This window comes from Pantherophis guttatus, chromosome 8 (genome assembly GCF_059756535.1).
Source record: "Pantherophis guttatus breed Tessera chromosome 8, ASM5975653v1, whole genome shotgun sequence".
In the NCBI taxonomy this organism is placed as follows: Eukaryota; Metazoa; Chordata; class Lepidosauria; order Squamata; family Colubridae; genus Pantherophis; species Pantherophis guttatus.
This window is the reverse complement of record NC_142070.1, coordinates 79368330-79394502: the sequence shown is the minus strand read 5'-3', so window position 1 is coordinate 79394502 and position 26173 is coordinate 79368330. Positions and strand designations below refer to the sequence as shown.

The 26173-nt window shown below is 44.5% G+C and overlaps 1 protein-coding gene across 12 annotated transcripts in view; it reads left to right on the top strand.

The window, feature by feature from the left end:
* The window catches only part of RBM47 (RNA binding motif protein 47), a 90727-nt gene extending 73100 nt beyond the window's left edge, over window positions 1-17627 (top strand). For 7 of the 12 annotated variants that reach the window (XM_034424796.3, XM_034424791.3, XM_087875446.1 and 4 more), the window contains exons 3-5: window positions 11061-11267; window positions 15564-15766; window positions 16615-17627. In XM_034424796.3, the coding sequence (XP_034280687.1) occupies window positions 11061-11267; window positions 15564-15766; window positions 16615-16863 (659 nt within the window). In that variant the 3' untranslated portion in view covers window positions 16864-17627. The remainder of the gene's footprint in view (window positions 1-11060; window positions 11268-15563; window positions 15767-16614) is intronic. The other 5 variants (XM_034424798.3, XM_087875450.1, XM_087875447.1 and 2 more) reach the window with 1 other exon arrangement.
* Window positions 17628-26173: the final 8546 nt, after the last annotated feature.

The window sequence follows — 26173 nt, the reverse complement described above, 5'->3', positions numbered from 1 at the left end:
CGCCCACCAAGCCATGCCACGCCCACCAAGCCACACCCACAGAACCAGTAGTAAAAAAATTTGAAACCCACCACTGATCCCCGTGATCATGTGATTAGAAGTCAGACAGCTGACTCATACTTATGACGGTTGCAGTGTCCCGGGGTCACATGATCACCTTTTGCGACCTTCTGACAAGCAAAGTCCATGGGGATTCACTTAACAACCAGATTACTAATTTAACAATGGCAGTGACACACTGTGGCCAGAAAGGTCTTACAATGGGACAATCTCACTGAGCAACAGACATTTTGGGCTCAATTGTAGTCATAAGTCGAGGACTACCTGCAATTTCCAATTACATTGGAAACTTAGTATTTTAAATACAAATATATTTTTGTACATCTTTTTTTTTTACACTTTATATCTTGAGGCCAGTCTTTTCTTCATGGTGAAGAAAAAATTGAGAACCACTGGCCTAATTTTTCCGTAGGAGGACTTGTATGTAATTTTTAGTAGGAAAAATAAGTTTCCTGACAGTTGTTGCCATATATTCCACATACTTTGCAGAAATATAAAGCTTAATCAGACTTAGCAGAAAAACAGCTGGCAAGATAGAAAAGTTGATGCTTACTATAAGTCGTTATATATCAATCGAATTCCCGAATTGTTGCACTTATATGACATCGCCAAGACTGGAAAAGAAAAAAGAAAAAAGATCGAACCTGATTCTTTCCAGCAATTTTAACATGAATGATCTATTTTGAAAAAAAACAGATATTCCAATGCAAAAAAAAGTACCTTGTACCGCTTTTCGCTGAGTGTAATATTTGCGATAAATTCTGTTAGTTATCGCCATGGTTACATATCAGCAAGTCTGTTTAAGCTCTGCAGACATATCATCGTTCAGTTTATGAATCATCACTTGAATTATTATTTATAAATAAGCCTCGATGGATTTTTTTCCCCCCGAAGTTTGAATTTTGTTTTGAATTTGGACCAGCTGTTGAGTTTTTCACCTTGTTTTTCTAATGGCTTGGGAAGTACGCTACTTATTTGAAGATTTTGGAGCCAATTTCTGACATTCTAAGGAGAACATTTCAAAATATTTTCTTTTTCTTTTCTTTTTTTTTTTTAAAAAAAATCTTGCACCCTCTAAGAATTATTATCTCTCCGAGGATCAATTTTGGGGGGATGTTAGCCTGCATGAAAAACTGTTATGAAGCAAGGGGCTATACATATGGACCCCGTATTTTAGTACACTATTTATAATTTAATAATCTCTTATAGACTGGACCCCATATTTTAGTACACTATTCATAATTTAATAATCTCTTATAGACTGGACACTTCTGTTTGTACCCACCCAAAGATATTTATGCAAGACTTCAAGAGATCTGCTAGAGGTAACCCAGCCATATCGTGATATGATCCAATCTGTAAATCCGAGTTAAACAACTGACTTTTTAGCTGGAGATTTGATACAGATGGTCCACCTCAATCCTTTTTTTGTTTTGTTTTGTTTTTTGTCTTGCAAAATCCTAAACAAAATCCTCATTCTTTTACTTGACCAAATGAGTAGGTTATATATGTGTCTTGCCCGTTGATTTAATGTCTTACTGGAATCGTTTGAAAGAGAAAACTGCTCCTTGATCAAATAGTCATTCTCGCTGACGATATGCGTATTCACCAGGGGTGAAATCCAGCAGGTTCTGGAGAACTGGTAGCGGAAATTTTGAGCAGTTCGGAGAACCGGTAGCAGAAATTTTGAATAGTTTGGAGAACTGGCAAATACCACTTCTGGCTGGCCCCAGAGTGTGGTGGGAATGGAGATTTTGCAATATCCTTCCCCCAGGAGTGGGGTGGGAATGGAGATTTTGCAGTACCTTTCCCCTGCCATGCCCACCAAGCCACACCAGGCCCACCAAGCCAGGCCCACAGAACCGGTAGTAAAAAAAATTTGGATTTCACCACTGGTATTCACCTTAATCAACCTTTTCCCTCCTGAGATATCTACCCATGATATTTTGCAAATCCGCAAAATAAATAATGTTTCAATAAATTCGCAGGCGTTTTAATCCGTTGAACAGGGAGATTCGACCCTGTTAAAACCGCTTTTTCTCTTCCAATGAATTCCATGCAATCGTGTGTGCTTCTTAATCATATTAAAATATTAGCTGGATGTTAAGAATAATGAGACAGTAGGGCATGACCAAATCATGTGTGTTAGTGGTCCTTCAAATTTATTGCATCCGCAGCATAGAAAGGTAGATGACCAACCTTAAAAAAAAAAAAAATCTATCGGTAAATTTCTTTTATGTTCCTGTTTTTGTCTTCTGGGGTAAAATATGATAAATGAGGCAGAGTGATTAATTAACATGTCTTATCTTTTGAGTTTGAAATGTAACTTTCCAGCATTTGGGATCATAGCAGATTTAAAATCTGTGATCTGGAATCGACAGCAAGAGTGATGCAGTGGCCTAGAGGTGAAGCTCTCACCTCACAATCAGGAGGCTGTGAGTTCGATCCTAGGTAGAGGCAGATATTTCTCTCTCTGGGGACAATGAGAATATATCTGCTGAACAAAACTCCGCATTGGCGACAGGGAAGGCATCCGGCCATTAAAACAATGGAATGACACTTGCTAAGAATTCTTATTTTGAAGGTTCCTTCTACAGTCCGTCCTCGACTTACAGCCATTCATTTAGCGAGCATTTGAAGTTATAACGGCACTGAAGTATCCCCGTAGTCATGTGATCAAAATTCAGATGCTTGGCCACTGACTTGTATTTATGACCGTTGCAATGTCCCGGGATCACATGATCCCTTTCTGATAAGCCAAGTCAACAGGGGAAGCCAGATTCACTCTACAACGGTGTTACTAACTTAGTAACTGCAGTGATTCACTTAACGACTGGGAAACAAGAAAGGTCGTAAAACGGGGCGAAACTCACTTTAACAACTGTCTGGCTAAACAACAGGAAATTTGGGGCTGAATTGTGGTTGTAAATCGAGGATTACCCGTATCTTATTCTCTGACAATGATAACGCATTTTGCCAAAATTTTACGTAAGTTTCCTTGTGACTTCTATAAAATTGCTCGTCCATTCGGCTAATGTGTTTGAACAGTACAAGGTCTAATTTGAAGGTTGGAGGAGTTAATATATTATTATTCTTTTTTTAAAGCTAGACCAGGTTTATCCAGCTGGGCACAGAAATGCCTATCTCCCTTGATTTCTGTGGGAGAATATGAGCGCATTGATCGTGCTTGCTCTCCATTCTTAGTTATTTCAAACAATTAGGCTAGAATCATGATGGCGAACCTATGGTACGGATATCAGAGGTGGCACGCAGGGCCCTCTCTGTGGGCATGCATGCCATCACCAGCTGCTCTTCTGATTTCCAGTGTTCAGGTGCGTGCCGGCTAGCTGGTCTTCGTGGGTACCGGAGCACCGGAAAACGGCCTGAAAACAGCCTGAAAAACAGCCAAAAAACAGGCCGTTTTCCAGGGCGTTTTTTGGGCCATTTTTGGAAAGGGCCCAAAAAACATTTTTGGAAATGTTTTTGGCCCAAAAAACAGCCCAAAAATGGCTGAAAAACAGCCTGAAAATGGCCCCAAAACAGCCTGAAAACAGTCTGAAAAATAACAGCCAAAAAACAGGCCGTTTTCCACGGCCTTTTTTGAGGCGTTTTTAGAAAGGGCCCAAAAAACGTTTTTGGAAACGTTTTTGGAAACGTTTTTGGAAACGTTTTTGGCCTGAAAAATGGCCCAAAAATGGCTGAAAAACGCCCTGAAAATGGCCTGAAAATGCCCTGGAAACGGCCCAAAAAACCACCAAAAAACAGGCCGTTTCCAGGGTGTTTTTTGGGGCATTTTTGGAAACGTTTTTGGAAATGTTTTTGGAAACGTTTTTGGCCTGAAAAACAGCCTGAAAACAGCCCAAAAACGGCCTGAAAACAGCGCGAAAAACAGCCAAAAAACATTTTTTTACATTTTTTGGGCCATTTTTGGAAACGTTTTTTGGAAACGTTTTTTGGAAACGTTTTTAGAAACATTTTTGGCCCCAAATACTGCTCAAAAAACAGCCTGGAAAAGGCCCAAAAATGGCCTGAAAATGGCCCCAAAACAGCCTGAAAACAGTCTGAAAAATAACAGCCAAAAAACAGGCCGTTTTCCACGGCCTTTTTTGAGGCGTTTTTGGAAAGGGCCCAAAAAACATTTTTGGAAACGTTTTTGGCCTGAAAAATGGCCCCAAAATGGCTGAAAAATGGCCTGAAAATGGCCTAAAAAATAGCCTGAAAACAGCCTAAAAACGCCCTGAAAACAGCCCCAAAAAACACCAAAAAACAGGCCGTTTCTGGGCCGATTTTTGGGAACATTTTTGGAAACGTTTTTGGCCTGAAAAACAGCCCGAAAAACAGCCAAAAAATTTTTTTCAATTTTTTGGGCCATTTTTGGAAACGTTTTTGGAAACGTTTTTAGAAACATTTTTGGCCCCAAAAACTGCTCAAAAAACAGCCTGGAAAAGGCCCAAAAATGGTCTGAAAAGGGCCCAAAAAACAGCCAAATACGGCCAAAAAAACAGGCATGCATGCGCTAGCCAGCTTGTCTTCAGGTTTCTGGTGCTCTGGCACCTGCGAAGATCAGCTGGCCGGCACATGTGTGTGCACTGGCCAGCTGGTCTTCGGATTTCTGGCGCTCCGGGTGCGCATGCACAACGCATTCCGGTTTGGGCCCTCGGTGCTAAAAAGGTTCGCCATCACTGGGCTAGAAGAAGTGGCTAGTTGTCTATTTGCATGATGTTTTAATAGATTTCCCTTGCATTTCATTCTTGCAAGTTTTTAGATGACGCAATTTAGATGGCGGTTTTGTTTGGCTTTGTTACTGTTTTTACCGTGGCAAACTAACAGAGGCAGCTCTGTGTCGGTTGTCGTCGCCCCGAAAGAGACGACACGCTTAGAAATTTTGAATATAAACAGGTTTCTGCAGAGATGTTCCCCTCTGTATAAATGAAATGTTTTGTGTGTAATCAAATAACTACATCTCAGAATAATACCCTGACGAACTAAAACAGGGCAGTGTCTTATTTAGTGTTTACTGTTAGCACGGGAGGGGACTCTAGATGCAAATCGTCAAGATCAAGGGCCCGGATTTGATATGAGTTGTCAGACAGAATTGATGGGGTTGGATGCCTTAGCAGAAAAAAGTACAGGCAGGCATTGTGCAAAAATCCATCATTTCGTTAATCAGCTCAAAAATACTTGGTTCAGTTAGAAGCGTTCATTCAGAGGAGAAGCAGCTTTGGACTGAATTCCTGGGATGTTCTCTAGTAATTACAAGAAAAAGATGCGTATAGTCAAGGATGGGGGACGCGGTGGCTGAGTGGCTAAGACGCTGAGCTTGTCGATCGAAAGATCGGGAGCTCAGCGGTTCGAATCCCTAGTGCTGCCATGGAACGGGGTGAGCTCCCGTAACTTGTCCCAGCTTCTGCCAACCTAGCAGTTCGAAAGCAGGTAAAAAATGCAAGTAGAAAAATAAGGACCACTTTTGGTGGGAAGGGAACAGTGTTCCGTGCGCCTTTGGCGTTGAGTCATGCCGGCCACATGACCACGGAGACGTCTTCGGACAGCGCTGGCTCTTTGGCTTTGAAACGGAGATGAGCACCGCCCCCTAGAGTCAGGAACAACTAGCACATATGTGCGAGGGGAACCTTTACCTTTAGTCAAGGTTATGGTTTTCCCAGTTGCAATGTCTGGCTGTGAAAGTTGGACCGTAAGAAAGGCTGAGAAGGCCAAAGAATTGAGACCTTTGAACTCTGGTGCTGGAGAAGATTCCTGCGAGTCCCTTGGACTGCAAGGCGATCCAACCGGTCAGTCCTAGAGGAGATCAACCCTGACTGCTCTTTAGAAGGCCAGATCTTGAGGATGAAACTCAAATCTTTTGACCACCTGATGAGAAGGAAAGACTCACTGGAGAAGTGCCTAATGCTGGGAACGATGGAGGGCAAAAGAAGAACGGGACGACAGAGAACGAGGTGGCTGGATGGAAGTCACTGAAGCAGTCGGCGTGAGCTTAAATGGACTCCAGAGGATGGTAGAGGACAGGAAGGCCTGGAGGAACGTTGTCCATGGGGTCGCGATGGGTCGGACACGACTTCGAAACTAACAAGAAGAAGGAGAAAAAAAAATTCAGGAAAAAATACTTCAGCCAGTTGACCGGCCCCACTTTTCTCCAAGATACAATTACAACAATTCATTTAGTGGCCTTTCAAAGTTACAACGGCCCTGAAAAAAAGGGACTTAACGAGTACTTTTCACACTTTTTACAACTGTTTCACACTTTTAACAACTGTTGCAGCAGCCTCCCCCCTGGTCACGTGATGAAAATTCAGACTCTCGGCAACTGATTCATACTTATGACGGTTGCAGTGTCCCGGGGGGGGGGGGCGGTCACCCTTTTGCGACCTTCTGACAAGCCAAGTCAAGTGGGGGGGAAGACAGATTCACTTAACAACCGGGTTACCAACTTAACAACTTCAGGGATTCACTGACCAACTGTGGCATGAAAGATCTTACCAATGGGACAAAACTCACTTAACAACCGTCTCACTTAACAGCAGAAATTTGGGGCTCAGTTGTGGTCAATGTCAAGGACTACTCCATTCCATTGGTCTTCCTCTAAGTTTCCAGTGGCCCAAAGATCATGCTTCGTTTTTCTTGTTTTAGTGTTTGCGTTTATGTTTTGCATTTGCAGAATGAGAAGGCAGGCAAAAGAGGAATCACATTGTGGGGCAGGCTTAATTTAAAAAAAAAAGAAAAAAATATCGAAAAAACCCACATTCCTGCCATGCTTCCATCGAATCCCCCCACCGCCCCAAATTCAGCGCAACTTTATCTTGCAAATTAAAATTCTCAAGCTTTCTCTTTTCCAACGGTGATGAGGTCAAAGTGGTTGGGATTTTTAAATTTTTGAAGAAGTTGGGTGGTGGGAGGGAAACTGTGATTGCAACACAGCTTGGCCCAGGAATGCAGATTTTTTAAAAATATATATATATTATTTTTTAAAGTTGTGCGGTTCTTCCTCCTTGCATGGCACTTTGGGTAAATGTGCATTTAGGAAAACCGCAAGATGACATTTAGAGAAAGAGAAAGAAGAAGGGAAGGGAAGAGAAAAAGAAAGCAGGCGGCTATGAATTTCCTGTTTGCAAATGTTTTTTCCCCTTTCCTGAGGTCAGAAAAGACGTCGGGAGGCGAACAAAAACAGGTTGTGCACCTTTTCGATTGCGGCTGTTGCTAGGTGAGGACGCACAACTCGATAGCACTGGGAAGTTACATTTGCTGTCTCGTAGCAATAAAAAGAACCTGAGCTGAGAAATAACGTACAAAATAGGATGTAAGTCCCAAATCCCTTGCAGGGTGAAAGGAGCAGAGATTCCATTCTCCTCCCTGCCCTTTTATTCATAATATTAAGATGCACTCGTAATTTTGTTCAGGTTTTTTTCTTTTGCTGAAAAGACGGTGGGGAGAAAACACCTTAATTTTTGATTGATGAGTTTTGAGAATCGGGAAGAGTAGACTATAGAAAGGCAGCTAAGATGGAACCCGTAAGAGAAAATAAAATATAAGTGTGATGACTGTCAACAAGATTGGAAATCACTTCTCTATATCGTTTTTTTTGTTGTTGTTGTTGTTGTTCTTTTTCTTCTTGGTCTCTTTTTTTTTCTTTCCCCTGTCCTTTCTTTTCTGTCTTTTCTGTCTGATCTTTTTTATTACTCTGTTTTCAGTTTTCCTTCCATCTGGATTTTCCTTGCCTTGCAAAACACTTCTTTGGTAAAAAAAATAATAATAATGAAGAGAGAGGGAGGGAGGGAGAGAGAGGGAGAGGGTGGAAGAGAGAGAGAGAGGGAAAGGGAGAGAGAGGGAGGGGGAGAGAGGGAAAGGAAGAGGGAGGGAGGGGGAGGGAGGGAGAGGGTGGAAGAGAGGGAGGGAGAGAGAGGGAAAGGAAGAGGGAGGGAGGGGGAGGGAGGGAGAGAGAGGGTGGAAGAGAAGGGGAGGGAGATGGTGGAAAGAGAGGAAGAGAGGGGAGGGGGAGAGAGAGGATGGAAGGGGAGAGGGAGGGAGAAGTGGAGAGAGAGGAGGAGGAGAGGGAGTGAGGGAGAGAGAGAGGGTGGAAGAGAGAGGGAAAGGGAGAGAGGGAAAGGGAGAGAGGGAGAGAGGGAGGGGGACAGGGAAAGAGAGGGTGGGAAAGGAAGAGGGGGAGAGGGAGGGAGAAGTGGAGAGGGGGAGGGGAGAGAGGGTGGAAGAGAGGAGAAGAGAGGGAGAAGTGTAGAGGGGGAGAGGAGAGAGAGGGTGGAAGAGAGGGGGAGAGAGGAAGGGAGGGAGACGGGAGAGGGAGGGAGAGGGAGAGAGGGAGAGAGGGAAGGGGAGAGGGGGACAGAGGATGGAAGAGAGGGGGAGAGGGAGGGAGAAGTAGAGGGGGAGAGAGAGGGGGTGAGTTAGAGAGGGTGGAAGAGAGGGAGAGGGAGGGAGAGAGAGGGAGGGGAAAGGGAGGGAGGGAGAGAGAGAGACGGAGAGAGGGAAGGGGAGAGGGGGAGAGAGAGGGTGGAAGAGGGGGAGAGGGAGGGAGAAGTGGAGAGAGAAGTGGAGGGGGAGAGAGAGGGAGTGAAGGAGAGAGAGAAACTGTTTTCTGTTTGATAACAGCAAAAAGAAAGCACCAAATATTATGTTTTTCCCCCTCTGCCAATGACCTTACTAACATAATTTTTTTTAAAAAAACAATTGAGTTTTGCTGCTGTTTGTAAATTGGATGTTTCAATATGTCTGCAAGCTTTTGTGTAAGTCTAGCATTGCTTTCATTTCTGTATCTTTAAAACAAAAACAAGCTAGATTGTAAGAGAGGGACTAAAGGAAAAACGGAACTAAGATTGATGGCATAATGCCATACAAGTATCTCCAAGCAGTGGAAGGTGAATGGGGGGCCTGGGGAGATAAGACCACCTAAGAAACGATCCGGGGGTGGTGGTAGAGGACAGGAAGGCCTGGAGGAACGTTGTCCATGGGGTTGCGATGGGTCGGACACGACTTCGCGACTAACAACAACAGCAACAAAGGAACGATCAGATAAAAAGACTTTATAATCTGTAACTGGAGCAAGAAATGCAGAAGAGACCCTCTCTAGTTTCTCAGGAGGTAAAGGAGGGGGAGAGAATTATATAGGTAGTCCTCAACGTACGACTACAATCGAATCCAAAATTTCTGTTGTTAAGTGAGACATTGGTTCAGTGAGTTTTGCCCCGCTTTTACAACCTTTCTTGCTTACGTTTGTTTAAGGGAATCACTGCAGTTGATAAGGTAAGTAACCCGGTTGTTAAGTGAATCTTGCTTTCCCCCATTGCTGCTCAGAAGGTCGCAGAAGGAGATCCCAAGACCTTGGGACACACGGTCACCGTCGTACATCTGAGCCGGTTGCCATGCATCTGAATTTTGATCACGATACGAAGGTGCCGCAAAAGCTCGTAACGATGAAGTCCTTTTTTTTCGGTGCCGACGTAACTTTGAACTGTCACTAAATGAACTATTGTAAGAGGAGGACCACCTATACTTGCAGATTTGCAAGATAGATGTCACCTTACAACAGGAAGACCAGGCAACAACGAGGATGGCCAGATGGGCTAATTCTACTTTATCGTAAAAGCTGCGGTGATATAATCTTGCAAATCTGAAAATACAATTCTCCCGCCGTCGCCCTTTGCAGCCTGAGCACTTAGGGGAGGGTCCCTTTTGAGCTTCGGCGGTGGACTATGCCTTCCCTTATCTAGCTGTTTCTAGGCGTTTCTTCTCTTGACTCTGTCTCTCGAGGTCTTTCCCACATCCCTTTATACGAGAGGGTTCAAAACACCCGCCTGTATAGATCAGACTTCTTTTGAACATAGCATGTTCTCCAGTGGTGGGATTCAAATAATATAACAGCCCTAATCTCTGCCCTAATGACCGGCTGGGTGGGCGTGGCCATGGTGGGCGTGGCCATGGGGTGTGACAGGCAGCACTCGGCCTCCTGCACCCCCCTTTGCGAGCAAAAATGGGCCGCGGGGGGAGAAACTCTCTGTAGCCTCCTAGGCCCAAAACGGGGCACTGGAGGGGGGCACCGTACCACCACCCCATGCCCCGTTTTGGGCCTAGGAGACCTCCCTGCACTTACCTGAGAGCCAAAATGGGGCGTGTGGGGACTCCTGAAAGGGGCGGTGGCAGGGAGGGGCAGAGCCAGCCAGCAATTTAGCTACCGGTTCGCCCGAACTGGCTGAATCCCACCACTGATAATCTCCCTTCCGCTCCCAAGTTTGTCTTCTTTCTGAACTTTCTAGATCAGTGTTTCTAGACCTCAGCAACATTCGGATGTGTGGACTCCAACTCCCCAACAAAGTTGCCGAGGTTGGACCTGTGCCTTCCTGAACATCTCCCAGTTGAGTCGTCAGCTTCGCTCTGCAAAAATCAAGTTCCAGAGGTGTCTTTAAACGGGGCAACTTTCAAACTTTGCAGACTTCAACTCCCAGAACATTAGAATAACTAGACAAGGCTTTAAGATCTAGATCTTCCCTGTTTCCCCCAAAATAAGACCTCCCCTGATAATAAGCCCAATCGGGCTTTTGAGCGCATGGCAATAAGGCCAAGCGCTTATTTCAGGGTTCAAAAAAATATAAGACAGGGTCTTATTTTCGGAGAAACACGGTATGTAAGTAACATTATATCACAGGGAGTGCCCAATCATGCTGGTTGGGGAATTCTGGGAGTTCAAGTCCACAAGTCTTAAAAGTTGCCAAGTTTGGAGAGCCCTGTTCTAGAGCAAGGGAACTAGAAAAAACGGTTCATAAATCACACGAGGTTGTGGCCGAGTGTGACGATACTACAAGCAAACAAGGCCAAATCTGGAAGTTGTGCTTCGTAATTAAGAGCTTGCAACATCTTTTCTTTTTTTCCCTTTCTAGTCTTACATTTTAGTAGCCTTTGGGTGAACACTGTGGCTGGTTCCGAGTGTAACTTACCTGTTTGGCATTTTTATTTTTTATTTTTTTTTAACTTACAAGCAGGCAGCGTTAGAGGCAGAGGACGGGGTGCGGCAGGTAACCGAGTGCCTGGCCCAAGAGGATCCTACCTGGGGGGTTATTCTGCAGGCCGCGGCATCTATAGCAGATACCACGAAGGGAAAGGAAAACAGCAAGAAAAAGGCTACGAGATGGTCCCCAATCTGGAATTGCCGGCCGTCAATCCCGTAGCAATTAAACCTGGAACAGGTGAGTTGATAGGTAACCTTTATTGTCACTTTTTACTGTGGGATATATACCATGTTTCCCCGAAAATAAGACCTTCCCAGATAATAAGCCCTCCGGTGATGGGTTTCAAATTCTTTTACTACCAGTTCTGTCGGTGTGGCTTGGTGGGCATAGCAGGGAAAGATACTCTAAAATCTCCATTCCCACCCCGCTCCGGGGGAAGGATACTGCAAAATCTCCATTCCCTCTCCAATCCAGGGGAAGGTTCCTGCAAAATCCCCATTTCCTCCCAATCAGCTGGGACTTGGGAGGCAGTGAAGAGATGGGGGCGGGGCCAGTCAAAATTTTTACTACCGATTCTCCGAACTACTCAGAATTTCCACTACCGGTTCTCCAGAACTGGTCAGAACCTGCTGAAACCCACCTCTGGTGTGTGTGTGTGTGTGTGTGTGTGTGTGTGTGTGTGTGTGTGTGTGTATGTATATATATATATATATATATATATATATGTATGTATGTATCGCATACATATAAATACATATATAGGTTAACCACTGTCCATCTTGAATACATATTGGAAAGAGAAAAAGTTTGATGCTATATGCAACAAAACTGTGGCTGAATTTGGATGTTCTGCTTCAGATACCACCTCCCAGAAATGAACAAAGAAAATAGGTCATGAAAGGGACGTGTAGCGTCCAAAACAACCCTGCTGTCTTTGGTCAAGCATCGCTTATATGCCATGTCCTGAATAGAAGGGAGTGAACTGCCGATAATCTTTTCTGCCGTCCTCACCACTCTCTGCACCGTCTTCCTGTCTGAAGCAGTAAGGCTTCCAATCCCGACTGTAATGCAATATAATAGGATGCTCTCTGTAGAAAGTGGTGAGGACAGGAGAAGGAACACTGGTGGGTTGTCCCTGGTTCGGACCGGTTCGCAAGAACCGGTAGTAAAACCGGCGGGAGGCCCCACCAACTGCCCCAGATGTCATCATCGGCGATCTGCACGCGATCCCGTTGCGAACCGGTAGAAAAGGTAAGTAGAACCCATCCCTGGGAAGGAAGATGTACTTTTCTCATGCGAGGCAGAAAATGCGGGCGTTGCTGTGCCCACTTCACCAGTGTCTCGCTGTGGAGCGACCAAGCCAAACTACTCGTTAGCTGCACACCCAGAAATTTGATGCTGCTTGATGAAGTATGAAATAGATTCTTAGAGTGAGAAGAAGATGATGGGAAAGGATTTAAAGAAAGTTGGTGGGCCTTCTTCTGGTTGGAGGGGTACATGCCTGTCAAGCACGAACAACCAGACCCCACACGCACAGTTTAAGCTAAATACTTTATTATGTTCTGCCTGTAATACAGGAATCTTCCCAGTCTGACAGCTACTCATAGGAATAATTAGATAAGGCTCCAAGAGCCAGTAACTATTTAATACAGGGGTGTCCAACCATGCTGGCTGGGGAAGCCTGGGAGTTGAAGTTGCTAATGTCAGCGTCTCAGCGCTGACATAGAAAAGGGAGGATGAAGCCTGAACTTTTGCCTGCTAAATCCCTTTGAAGATTCGGTCTCCTTGGAGATGAGGAGGGGGGGAACATTGCTGTGAACTGACGGGAAAAGGAATCAGGAGAGTGACTTGGAAGATAGCCAATGAGAAGCAGAGAATTGGGGATCGGAAAGGGAGGGATTGGGGGGGCAAAGGTCAGTATTGACCGTGAAGAGCCAGGATCCGGTTGCTGTACTCGAATCAAGAGAAAATTTCCTTAAAGATTGGCGGTTTGGAAGTTCATTTATTTTGAGATAGCATCGAAGGCTGACAGCTAAGTTTGGACATGCATAGTTTAATATTTTGAAGGTCGGTCACATCTTATTTCTGAAATCCATTTTGAGTCGTTTCAAAAATTGGACAAGTCATCATGGCTTCCTTCGACTTTCTAATTAGCTGACTCCCCTCAAGTGCCAGATGTCTGTCATATTTTCTGTGCGATGGTAAATTTTGCTGAGCTCCTTTCCTCTTTTTGGCTGGCAACCACGGAGAAGTGGAGAGATTTCCTTGTGGTTTGGACTCCCAATATTGCAGAAGTGAGGCCCTAAGGGCTGCACAATATCCTTCTATGAAAAAAAGTTTAACATACTATCGTGCAGGGGTGAAATCTACTTACCTTCCTTACTGGTTCGAAAGCAGACGCGCATGTCATGTGCAATTTTAGAGCCTTTGCACATGCACAGAGGGTAAAAAACAGGTTACTTCCTGGTTAAAACCAGGAAGTAATGACGTCTGGGCGGGTGGGCAGAGCTTCGTGCTACCGCCGCTACCTATTCGCCCGTGACATGATAGCAGTCGTCCAATATTTGAAAGGCTGCCCCAAAGAAGAGGGGGTCCACAGCACCAGAAGGCAGGACAAAAAGCAATGGATGGAAACTAATCAAGGAGAAAAGCAACCCAGAACTAAGGAGAAATTTCCTGACAGTTGGAACAATTAACCAGTGGAACAACTTCCAAACAATGGAAGGAGTTTTGGAGGAGATTATGCTGGAAATCAGCCAAACAAAATATGCTGGAAATCAGCCAAACAAAATATGCTGGAAATCAGCCAAACAATGGAAGGAGTTTTGGAGGAGATTATGCTAGAAACTAGTCAAATACAATATGCTGGAAATCAGCCAATAATGTTGGGAGATTGGGAGGAGATAATATTGGGAATAATCTCAAAAGAGTTGATAATTTGGAGAAGAATAAGCAATATGTTTTTGTGTTAAAACTGTGTAATATGTGGGATATTAAATTGGAAAGTTTTAAGATATTTTGATTTGATAAAAAGGGTCAAATAATTAAGACGTTGATAAAATTGGGTTTTATAAATTTTAACAAAATGGAGTTGTATTGAAATTGAAATTGATAATTCTGGTGATAAAATTGTAAGGTATATAATTAGAATAAGAGACTAGAATATTGTTAATAACTATTTGGATATTGACGAGATATAGATACAGAGATAATGAGCTAAAATTTAATTCGAAATTAAAACTGTATTGATATATTAGATTTGTTTAGATGAAAGTGTTAGAATTCTATGTTTAAATTTGTTTTTTTGTGTTTTTTTTCCCTCTGTTTTAAATTTTTAAAAGATGTAATGGAAAAGTGGAACAGAGCATGTTAAAAGAATGTAAGCATGTTAACCATCTATGACCGGATTGAAACTCTGTTCTTGAAAGTTATATTTTATGTTTATGTTTGGGAAAAAATAAAAAATATTTACAAAGAAAAAAAAAAAAACCCAGTGGAACAACTTGCCTCCAGAAGTTGTGGGGGCTCTAACATAGAGAAGAAATTAGACAGCCATTTATCTAATATGGTATTGGGCAGGTGTCCCCAATCCCAGGTCTGTGGATTTGCCACAGGCCACGGCATGTCAGAAACCAGACCATGCAAACAAGGGTAACCCCATCCACAGGATACAATCAGCGCACAAACTCATGCCCCCCTCCGCTCCATGGAAAAACCTCTCTCCATGGAACCGGTCAAAAAGTTGGGGGGCTGCTGGTGTTGGGTCTCGAACAGTGCTCGAATCAAGGTCCCTTCCAACTCTGTTGTTCTCTTCTGCTCTTTTCCGAGTGCACCTAGTCAGGGGTGGGCTTCGAAAATTTAAGCAACGGGTTCACTCCCCGGTTGCTGGGTGGGCGTGGCCAGGGTGGGCGTGGCCTAGTCAGCCTCCTGCACCATGTGGGGGAAGGTGTTTTCGCCTTCCCCAGGCTCTGGAGGCTTTCCTCAAGCATCTGAGGGGGGCAAAAACTGCCTCCCCTGAGCTCTGGAGGCCCTCTGGAGGCTGGAAACGGGCCTGTTTTCGGACTTCTAGAACTTCAGGAAGACCCGTTTTTTCCCCTTCCCCGAGCCTCCGCACACGCCCTGCACTTACCTCACGTCCAAAATGGGCCACATGGAGACTCTTGGGAGGGGCGGGGTGGGGTGGGAGGGGCTAGCCAGGGTTTCTCCAAACCGGCCATAACGTTAGCTATGGGTTGTCCCGAACCCGGGCGAACCCGTAGCAGCCCACCTCTGCACCTAGTAGATTATTTCTTACTTTCACCAAAGAGAGGGCCCAGAATGATTCTCGCATTGCATCGACTCCAAAATGACCTTGACTTGGTCGCTAAAGCTTGATTACAGTGCATTGTGAGACGCCCTGAGTCTTCAGAGAAGGGCGGCATACAAATTGAATAAATAAATGAATAAATAAATAAATAGAAGACCTTCCAAGCTATCGATTAAAAACTGAAATGTTAACGCCAGGCCTAACTTGGCTTCTTCGATCTGTTGCAGTGGCAATTCCAACCCTTGGAACCCAATATTCCATGTTCCAAGCCACACCGGCCACCAAGGTGATTGACGATGGGAAGATCCATGCAATGGAACATATCATCAGTCCTATCAGCGTCCAGCAGGACCCAGCAAGCGCGGCGGCAGCCGCCGCAGTGGCGGCAGGCGCCGTCCTACCTGCAGTTTCCACCCCGCCTCCTTTCCAGGTATGATTTTTTTTCCAAGACTTTCAAGCAGGTGTAGAAACATCAACCTTTTCTATTCCTGCAAGTAAGATAACACCGGCTCGTATTAAGAGAAGAGCACCTCTTGGCTTGCAAATACAGGTCATCCTCGACTTACAACCGCCGTGGAGCCCAACCTTTATGTCGCTAAGTGAGAAATGTGTTAAGTGAATTTTGCCTCATTTTACGACTTTTCCTGCCACCTTTGTGAAGTGAATCGCTGCCGTTATTAAATTGGTCACACGGTGGTGAAGGGAATCTGGCTTCCCCGTTGATTTTGCTGGTCAGAAGGTCGGTAAAAAGGGGATCACGCGACCCGGGGACACTACGACCGTCGTAAGTACAAGCCCGTTGTAAAATGGCCGAATTTTGATCCCATGACCATGCGAATGCTGCAACGGTGTTCAAGTGTGAAAACCGGCCACGAGTCACTTTTTTCGGTGCCGTTGTAACTTCAGATGGTCACTAAATGAATCATTGTAAGACCAGGTCTACCGGTAGTAGGCAGATATTTGAATCTAGAAACTACCATTGGCGCCTTCACCGTTTTGTTATGGCCGCCATCTTGGTTTTCTGACATCATCTTCTTTTAACAACACCATAATCCCTTGCGGGGTGGAGTCTGGGCAACTGAATGGAGCTGAGTGTTTACTGGCCAGATGCCCTTCCTGTCACCGATGCGGAGTTTTGTTCAGCAGATATATTCTCATTGTCCCCAGAGAGAGAAATATCTGCTTCTACCTAGGATCGAATTTTGGTTTTCTGACAGGGGATATCTAGTTCCTTTACAGATGGTGACAGGATTAACTCTTGAACGCTCTCTCCGGCAGGGCCGTCCGATAACTCCGGTGTACGCCATGGCGCCTAGTATGCAGAGAATTCCAGCCGCGGGAATCTACGGCGCGAGCTACGTTCCATTCGCGGCTCCTGCGACTGCCACCACAATTGCCACACTACAGAAGAACGCCGCTGCTGCCGCTGCCGCAGCCGCTTATGGGGGATACGCGGGGTACATCCCCCAAGCGTTTCCAGCTGCCGCTTTTCAAATCCCCATCCATGATGTCTATCAAACCTACTGAGACTTGCTGGCCGGGAGGGTGGGGTGGGCACAGCAGGCGGAAGGAGCTGAAGGAACATTTTACTATTTATGAAGAAAACCTGAAACCTACTGTAGAATTCTATGCTTGGATGTCAGTAAACTGAGGAAAAAAACCTGGAAGTGAAGTTTTTCACCGACACAGCATCATGCTTGAAATCTTTTTATACGGATGAAGTTTTTACTAACTTTGTAGGCCTTTTGTGCTTTGTTTTGTTTTTAAGAAAGGAAGAGAAAAAAAACCCCGTAATGCTGTGCTTCCCTACAGGTTTATATTCCGTTGTAGATTTTTTCTTTCTTTCTTTCTTTCTTTCCTTCTTTTTTTTTTTTTAGCCGTTTTATTTTCGCTGCGTTTGTGTTATGAAGGTTATTTTTTAGTTAAGTCTTGCACTCCAGAATGGCCTATTTTGTAAGGCCTTGAATAATATATCAAGTAAATATTAAAAAAACAAACAAAAAAAAAACCAGGTAGGGGGAAAATTTTTAAAACGATATATTTTGAAGACTATATTCGATATTTAAACCGTAATGCAAAATATTTTTTTTTAAAGAGATATATAGCTAGATAGATAGATAGATAGATAGATAGATATACTTACAAATGTGTGTTTTATTTAAGAAGTGAAACTGGAAAGTGCAATTTGAAAATGATTGAGACCTCTGCATTATCAGATTTCTGTGTAATCTAGAGCCACAAGTGTCCTTGTAGAGACCTCGCATTAAATACCAGATCCTGCTAAAACGATACTTAACGTTAAGGATAATTTTTATTTTGCATTCTCTAGAGAGTCATGTTCATTTTTTATTTTATTTTATTTTTTTCATTTTCAGCCTCAGTGCATAAATCATTGGTGTCTTAGGGGAAAAAAAATATCATTTTTCCTTCATTTATTTCAAAGGTCGAAAAAAAAAAAACACCCCACAATATGTGAACTTTGATCGTTGCAATCAAAGCAAACTAGCTGTAGGTTTCATTTTTGTTTTTCAGCATGGTTACTGAACAATGGAAATAGTAGACATTTGGTCCTGTCCTGTCCTGAAGCTCAGGGATTATTCAAGCCTAGAATCATGGCTTATTTAGCCATTCCTTTTCGTGAGGATCTTGGTTGAATTAAAAAACAAAAAAGTCCTGGAACTTTTCATCCATGTGAAAACAGCAATCGTTTTATCCAGCTTCTGTAGCTTAGTGAAACTTGGCAATTTTAAAATGAGTGGACTTCAACTCTCAGAATGCCCCGGCCAGCATTCTCTAGCTCTTCTGACTCTTCACTTCCTTCCTAGCTTAAAAACTGATGTACGAATGAAAGGGCTCGCCGAAAAAAATAGAATAGAACCGTCAGTTCCTAAATGTGTATTTATCCGAAGTCCGCATTTCCAGGTCAAATAGACCTTAAAGGAGACGCATCAACAGTAGCTTCTATTGGCCATCCCAAAGGTGCTTTTTCAAAAGGCAACTGGACTTTTCTTCGTTTTCCTTGAAGACATTTTGCTTCTCATGCAAGAAGCTTCTTCCGTTCAGAATGGAAGAAGCTTCTTGGATGAGGAGCCAACATCTTCAAGGAAAAAAACAACAACAACAACCATCTTTGACCTGGATGACTGAGAATCCCCACAGACATTCTAAACTATAGTTTTGAGCAAGCTAGGATCAGCCCTAATAAAGTAATGGTAGTTTGTTTAACTCGGCTTTGATTGATTCTGCTTCCACCATTTTCCAAATATCCTGAAGCTGCAGAGGCCATTTTTCCGTAGGTATTTTGGAGCGTCTCTGTATGCTTTTCAGGGACTTTCGGGGTTAGGTTAAAAAAAAAAAAAATCAAGATCAAGATGAACAAGTGGCGGGATTCAGCCGGTTCGGGCAAATTCAGACTGAAATTGCTGGCTGACTCCACCCCGCCCTGCCCCTTCCAGGAATCTCCACGTGCCCCATTTTGGCTCCCAGGTAAGTGCAGTGAGGCCTCCTAGGCCCAAAATGGGGCACACGGGGAGGGCAGCACCCCCCCCCCTCCCCGTGGCCCATTTTTGCTCCCAGGGGTGTGCAGGAGGCCGAGTGTTGCCTGTCACACCCCCTGGCCACGCCCACCATGGCCACGCCCACCCAGCCGGTCATTAGGGCAGAGAACTGGCTGTTAAATTATTTGAATCCCACCACTGAAAGCTCTCATTTTTACACTACCTTGTAATGTGGTTTAATCCCCTTCGTGCTCCCTAAAGCCGTGATGGCGAACCTATGGCACGCGTGCCACAGGTGGCACATGGACCCATATCGGTGGGCACATGAGCTCAGCTCTGACGCACATGTGCGGGCTGGGCAGCTGATTTTTGGGCCTTGTAGACCGACCAGAAGTAGGGAAACGGGCCATTTCCAGCCTCTGAAGGCCTCCGGGAGGATGGGAAAGGCTGTTTTTGCCCTCCCCAGGCTCCTAGGGAGGCTCTGGAGCCTGGGGAGAGCAAAAAATGGGCCTAACAGGCACATCGTGCCATCGCATGCCCAAAGCGGGGGGAGCACCGAGGGGGTGTTTCACGCGCATGCGTGGGGGGAAAGGTACATATAATTATGGGTGTGGGCACACACACGTGATCCACCCATACTCCCCCCGCTTTTGGCACGCGATGGCAAAAAGGTTAGCCATCACTGCCCTAAAGCCTTTTCTTTGTAATGGGTGTATGTGTGTACACAATCGTGTCCCAATGGTTGGGGAATTTAAAAGGGCCGTGGGAGGAGATTCCACTGGACTTTAAGCAGAAGGCGCTTCTCAAGAAGTGTGCCCCCCACCCCCCAAAACCTTGTTGCACCCGGGAGGGCTCGGGTTGAAAGCCGAGTGTGTAAATGCCATTCATTGTGCGACCGGCTGTTTTTAAGTGGAACCTTCTAGAATCCCAACTCAGGCGTGTGGGCTGTGTGTTACAGGTAGCCCTTGAGTTACGACCATAACAGAACCTGCCCATTACGGGATGGTCCTATGGCAAGTCAGTCACACGACGGACCTCGTTTTTGCAACCTTTTTTGTGCACTGTTGTTAAGCAAACTCTGCAATTGTTAAGCGAACCCACGGTTCCACGTTTTTGCCGGGAACTGGAAGCAAAAAGCTGGGTTTGGGGGAAACTGACATAGAACGTAGTCACGTGACTGTGGGATGCCCCAAATGGCTGAAAAAAGGTGCATTCAGGTGACCTCTGGGGGCGTGGCCATTGGAACTTCGCACCTGGGTTGTAAATAACACCCCCCCCACCCCCGGGCCAGATAGGTTCGTAGGAACTAAGAACGACCCGTCATAATTCAAGGACTACCTGCAATTCCTGTGGCGAAGTTTGGATACGATTTGTGACTGCTATTTCGGTGGACAAATTCCGGTGCCTTTAAAAATAATCCTTCACTAACCCAGAATATTAACATTTGCCAGGAGTGCCTTCCCGCAATCAATTTTTTTTAAAAAAAAAACCCCGCAAAATATATTATGAAAGTGACCAACAGTTTTCCTTTACTTTTTTTAAAAAAAGAAAAGATAACCTTGAAAATATCTCCTGTGCCTTGAACGATTGCTTTTACCTCAAAGGACTACTTGCTCGTATTGGATTTTTATATTTCCCGAAAGAGTTAATGTGCCTTGTAAATCTCTCGGCTCAAATATTTCCTTATTTCTGCATATCACCAGCTGCCTACCTTCACACAGAGCACCGCCAGTGGTGGAAATTTCAAATAATTTTCACCCGAAATAGTTTGAGGCGAATTAAAAAAATAAGGTGACAGCTTTTCTTTCTGCCATTGAAAGCTTGGGAGGGTAGTGTATATCAAAATAAATCTTTTGATATATATAAAAAAACATAGGTGGGCCCTGATTTAATTGAGGAATGGAGTAAGGCTAACCAATGCCCAAATATATGAAAGATAAAGCTGTGATTTCCAGTGTCTATCCTGGTTTTATTTTTGATTTCTGGCTTGCAAAAAAGAAAGAGAGATGGTGGCAGATTATTATTATTTTTTTAAAGTAACGCCAAGGAAAAAAGAGGGTGCGAATTACCCAAATACCCTTAAAACAACCAGCCAAAATGCAGCTTTTAGTGTATTTTATGTCGATATCCATCTTTCCTGCAACAAACACTGGATTTCAAGCAAACACAGGGCAGGGTTTTTTTTTAAAAAAAAAATGCACTTCCCCATAGGGACTCAGAACTGTGGCTGAGATGCCAGCGAAAAGACAGGGGGGGTCGATCAAACATTGATTAGCCCCCCAATCTGAGACCGAATTTTACAACAATTTCTGAACCATTTCATTGATACACTACTGAAATAGGTTATGACTTGAAATGTGAAGTTTTCTTTTTCTTAGGTTAAGAACAAATGAGAGAATATATATATATATATATATATATATATATATATATATATATATATATATATATATATATATATATATATATATATATATATATATATATATATATATATATATTCATCTTATTTTCTAATGTGGAATTAGAGTATTTTACTGTATTTCTGTTCTTTTGTATGTGTCGTTGAGCTTTCTTTTAAAAAAATACTTTCTTAGGCTGTAGTTAAAATAAAAACATTCCTTTAAAAAAAAAAGAGAGATATATTTTTGTCTTCCCTTCTAGATATTCGTTTTACCACTGTTCAAGTAAATTAAAATGGTTTCAGCAGGGTTTATTTATTTATTTATTTGCTTTTCATTCCCACCTTTATAACGTTCGTAAGTAACTCAAGGCAGCAAAAAAAAATAGACGGTACTCCACTCTCCTCCGATTTTCCCTATAGCAACAACTCTGTGAGGTGGATTGGACTGAGAGAGAGACTGGTTGGCTCAGAGTCATTCAGTTGGCTTTCATGTCTAAGGCGGGACTAGAACTCCCCATCTCCTGGTGACTGGCCCAAAATCACCTTGTTGGCTTTCATGCCTGAGGTGGAACTAGAACTCACCCTCTCCTGGTGATTGGCCCAAAGTCACCCAGTCGGTTTTCATGTCTAAGGCAGGACTAGAACTCACCCTCTCCTGGTGCTTGGCCCAAAGTCACCCAATCGGCTTTCATGCCTGAGCTGGAACTAGAACTCCCAATCTCCTGGTGACTGGCCCAAAGTCACGTAGTTAGCTTTCATGTCTGAGGCGGGACTAGAACTCACCCTCTCCTGGTGATTGGTCCAAAGTCACCCAGTCCTATGAGTGTATTTCTATTGTTTGAGGGGAGAAAAAATAAATCCCCTGGGACAAAACCAGATTCACGCACGGTTGAACTAATCCTGGTTTGTGCTTTTGACATGACAGATCGCTGTGAGACTGTTGGCCTATTTTCTCTAAGGTTAAAAGACCAACGCAAGCCATAGCCTGGAACATTTAAAAAGTTCTTCAGTGGGCCTTGAAACTTCTACTTCTTGGTCTGTTTTGAGCCTGCTCGCTCTTCCTTCTACAGCTGAGATTGCAAAAAAAAGGAATCTGAGCTTATTTCACTGGAATCAGTGTTTGTTTGTTTTTTAACTTAAATTCACCTCCCAAGAAAAGCAAACTTCCTTGTTCCTCAGCCATGTCCTCGTAGCTAGTACACAATGCCCAGAGAAATAAGGAAATTTACAGTCTTTGGCACCGGGTCCATCTTAAACTAGTTTTTCAACATTTTGCAATAAGGGCTGGCCATGTGATAAGCGAGAAAGGAAGATTTAACAATCACCCTTGGCCAGCAAAGCGAGGAAGGTGTGTTTAAGAAGATCGTTGGGGCTTTAAAAAAAGAAGAAAGAAAAGAAAAAATTATAAAATATGGTAATCTGATTACAAAAGCAGAGAGAGCTGTTATTCCACCGGAAATGGCTGCAGGCAGGGAGAAGGACAAACGTAGTCAAGATGGCGTCTGCAGGATCAAACTTCGACCTCGCGTTATGTGCGACGCCGATTTCAAGAAAAGAGCAGGGTGACAAACCCGAATTTCAGACAAATAGAACCGGAAACAAAAAGGACAGTAGGAATTGGGTATTGTCTAGTAGTCAGAGCTGGGTTTCACGTTCTGTCACGACTGATAGGCCCAGCACCGGAAATGTGCGTGCATACATGCGACATCAAACAACACGGGAATTCGCTTGCGCGTGACATCCACACATGTATGCGGCATCAAAACCACAGCGATATAGGATGGGATTGCACCCGTGCGGGTGTGTGGGGGTGGGCAGGTCGCTACTACCAGCTCGCCCGAACCGGTCTGAACCGGGAATACCACCACGGCTAGTAGTTTAATGAAAAGAAGGAGTAGGGATGACGTGATAGCAGTCTTCCGATATCTCAGGGGCAGGGGTGGGTTCTAAATTTTTTTACTACCGGTTCTGTGGGCGTGGCTTATTTTGTGGGTGTGGCTTGGAGGTCATGTGACTAGGTGGGCGTGGCTAGCTGGTCAGAGTCGTTTCTGGAAGGTCCTCGCACTTACGACCAGTCCTCGCACTTACGACCCGACTCATTTGTTTGCTTTTAACACTGATCAGCTGTAGGGCGGCCCTTTGAAGCCCCAAGGCAAGAGTTTAAACAGTTTTTTTCCCTCTAGTCATCAGCTGGGACTCAGGAGGCAGCAATAGATTGGGGGTGGGACCAAATAAAAGGTAAGAATAACGTGGGGGGGTGGGGGGGTCTGAGGGCGGGGGGGAGAACCGGTTCGGTGACATCATATCGTCACCGCTACCGGCTCGGCCGAACCGGACCGAACCGGGAGGAACCCACCACTGCTCAGAGGTTTCCACAAAGAAGAGGGAGTCAACCTATTCTCCAAAGCACCTGAAGGCAGAACAAGGAGCAACGGATGGAAACTAATCAAGTAGAGAAGCAACCTAGAACTAAGGAGAAATTTCCTGACAGTGAGAACAATTAATCAGCGGAACTACTTGCCTCCAGAAGTTGTGAATGCTCCACCACTGGAGGTTTTTAAGAAGAGATTGGACAACCATTTGTCTGAAATGGTAGAGGGTTTTCCTGCCTGAGCAGGGCGTTGGACTAGAAGACCTCCAAAGTCCCTTCCAACTCTGTTACTCTAGTCTATTCTAACTTAGGTCTACGGCAGTGAGGGCTCACCTTTTTGCTGTTGCGTGCCAAAAGTAGGGGGAGCATGTAGGGGTCACATATGTGTGTGTCCACACCCATAATTCAATGCGCCCTGACCTCCCCGTGCATGCGCGCAAGACCCCCGCGCTCTTCCTGTTTCTGGCATGCAATGGCACGGTGGGCACGGTAAACCTGTTTTTTTGCCCTCCCCAGGCTCCAGTGGCTTTCTTGGAGCATGGGGAGGGCAAAAACGGCCTTCCTCACCACCACCCCCAGGAAGCCCTCTGGACACCAGAAATGGCCTGTTTCCCAACTTCCGGTGGGACCGGAAGGCCAGTTTTTCGTCCTCCCCAGGCTTCAGAGTCTTTCTAGGAGCCTGAAGAGGGCGAAAACGGCTTTCCCCACCCCGCCCGGAGGCCCTCCGGAGGTTGGAAACAGCCTGTTTTCCGATTTTCGGTGGACCCAGAAGGCCCGTAAATTAGCTGGCCGGCGCACACATGCTCACGTGCCAACAGATATGACTCCATGTGCCACCTGTAGCACGCGTGCCATAGGTTCGCCATCACGAGTCTTTGAAAATCGACAAGGAGAAGGTTCAGAGCTCGGAAAATGAGTCCAAAATGACCCGTCGTCTTACAAGGAAAAAGCAGAAATAAGATTGGCTTATAAGGCACGAAGGAGGCTACAGAATCAAAATAAAGGAAGCAGTGGGTTATTCAACTTTTTCCTCTTCTCAAAGGAATGGGAAATATTGGTGTCGGTCATCCAGAGCTGGGATGGGTGTGCGTTGAAATTTGCAAAGCAGCCGATGATGGACATTGGTCTTCTCTTGGGTTGCAGAATAACAGAGTTGGAAGGGATCTTAGAAGTCTTCTAGTCCAACCCCTTGCTCAAGCAGGAGACCCTATACCAGAGGTCTTCAAACTTGGCAGCTTTAAGACTTGTGGACTTCAACTCCCAGAATTCTCCAGCCAGCATAGCATAGCTGGCTGGAGAATTCTGGGAGTTGAAGTCCACAAGTCTTAAAGATGGCAAGGTTGAAGACCTCCGCCCTATGCCATTCCAGACAAATGGTTGTCTCATTGTCCCAGGGGGAGGGCCTTCTCTGTGGGGGCTCCAACCCTTTGGAATGAACTGCCCCCGGAGATACGCAATATCCCTGATCTCCGTGCTTTCTGCCGTGCCCTCAAGACCCTGATGTTCCAACAGGCGGGGCTAAACATACGAACATGTGAATGATTTTTTTAAATGTTATCTAATTCTGGGTTTTATTTAATTGACCAAACTAAGTAATAATTTTAATTAGCAATTTTATGATGTTTGTGTGTCTATATTTTTCTTGACTGTACACCGCCTTGAGTCCTACGGGAGAAAGGCGGTATAGAAATATAATAAATAAATAAATAAATAAATAAATAAATAAATAAATAAATAAATAAATAAATAAATGTCATCTAATCTCTTCTAAAACCTCCAGGGATGGAGCACTCATCAATTTCTGGAGATATGTCATTCCACTGATTAATTGTTTTCACTGCCAGGAAATTTCTTCTTAGCTCTAGGTTGCTTCTCTCCTTTTTTTTTTTTTTTTAATTTGATTTATATGTCGCCCTTCTCCGAAGACTCAGGGCGGCTTACAATGCGTTAAGCAATAGCCTTCATCCTTTTGTATATTTATACAAAGTCAGCTTATTGCCCCCACAAACTGGGTCCTCATTTCACCTACCTTAGAAAGGATGGAAGGCTGAGTCAACCTTGAGCCTTGGAGAGATTCGAACCCTGCAGTAATTGCAGGCAGCTGGTCTTAATAACCAGCTTAATAACAGGGTGCCTTAAACCCCTGTACTACCAAGGCTCTTGATAAGTTTCCATTTGTTGCTTCTTGACCTGTCTTCAGGAGCTTTGGAGAGTAGATTGACCTTCCCACTCTATTGGAACGCTGTTATATTATCCAGTGTTGCTAACTTAACGCCGGCTTTGAGATTCGCTTAACAACTGTGGCAAGAGAGGTCGTAAAATGGGGCAAACCCTCCGTATAACAAAGATCTCGCTTAGCCACAAAAATGCGAGGCTCAATTGCGGTCGTAAGGCGAGGAACTGACTATCTAGCTGAGTTGAAGTGTGAATTTAACGCAATCTTTTCGGTAAGGCCTTTTGCATAACAGTGGCCTTCAGGCCGGCTTCATGGAAGCTTAAGATGAAAAGAGGAATAGCAGGAGGATGAGATTCGTGTAGCTTAACAATGGAGCGTATTGTTGGTCT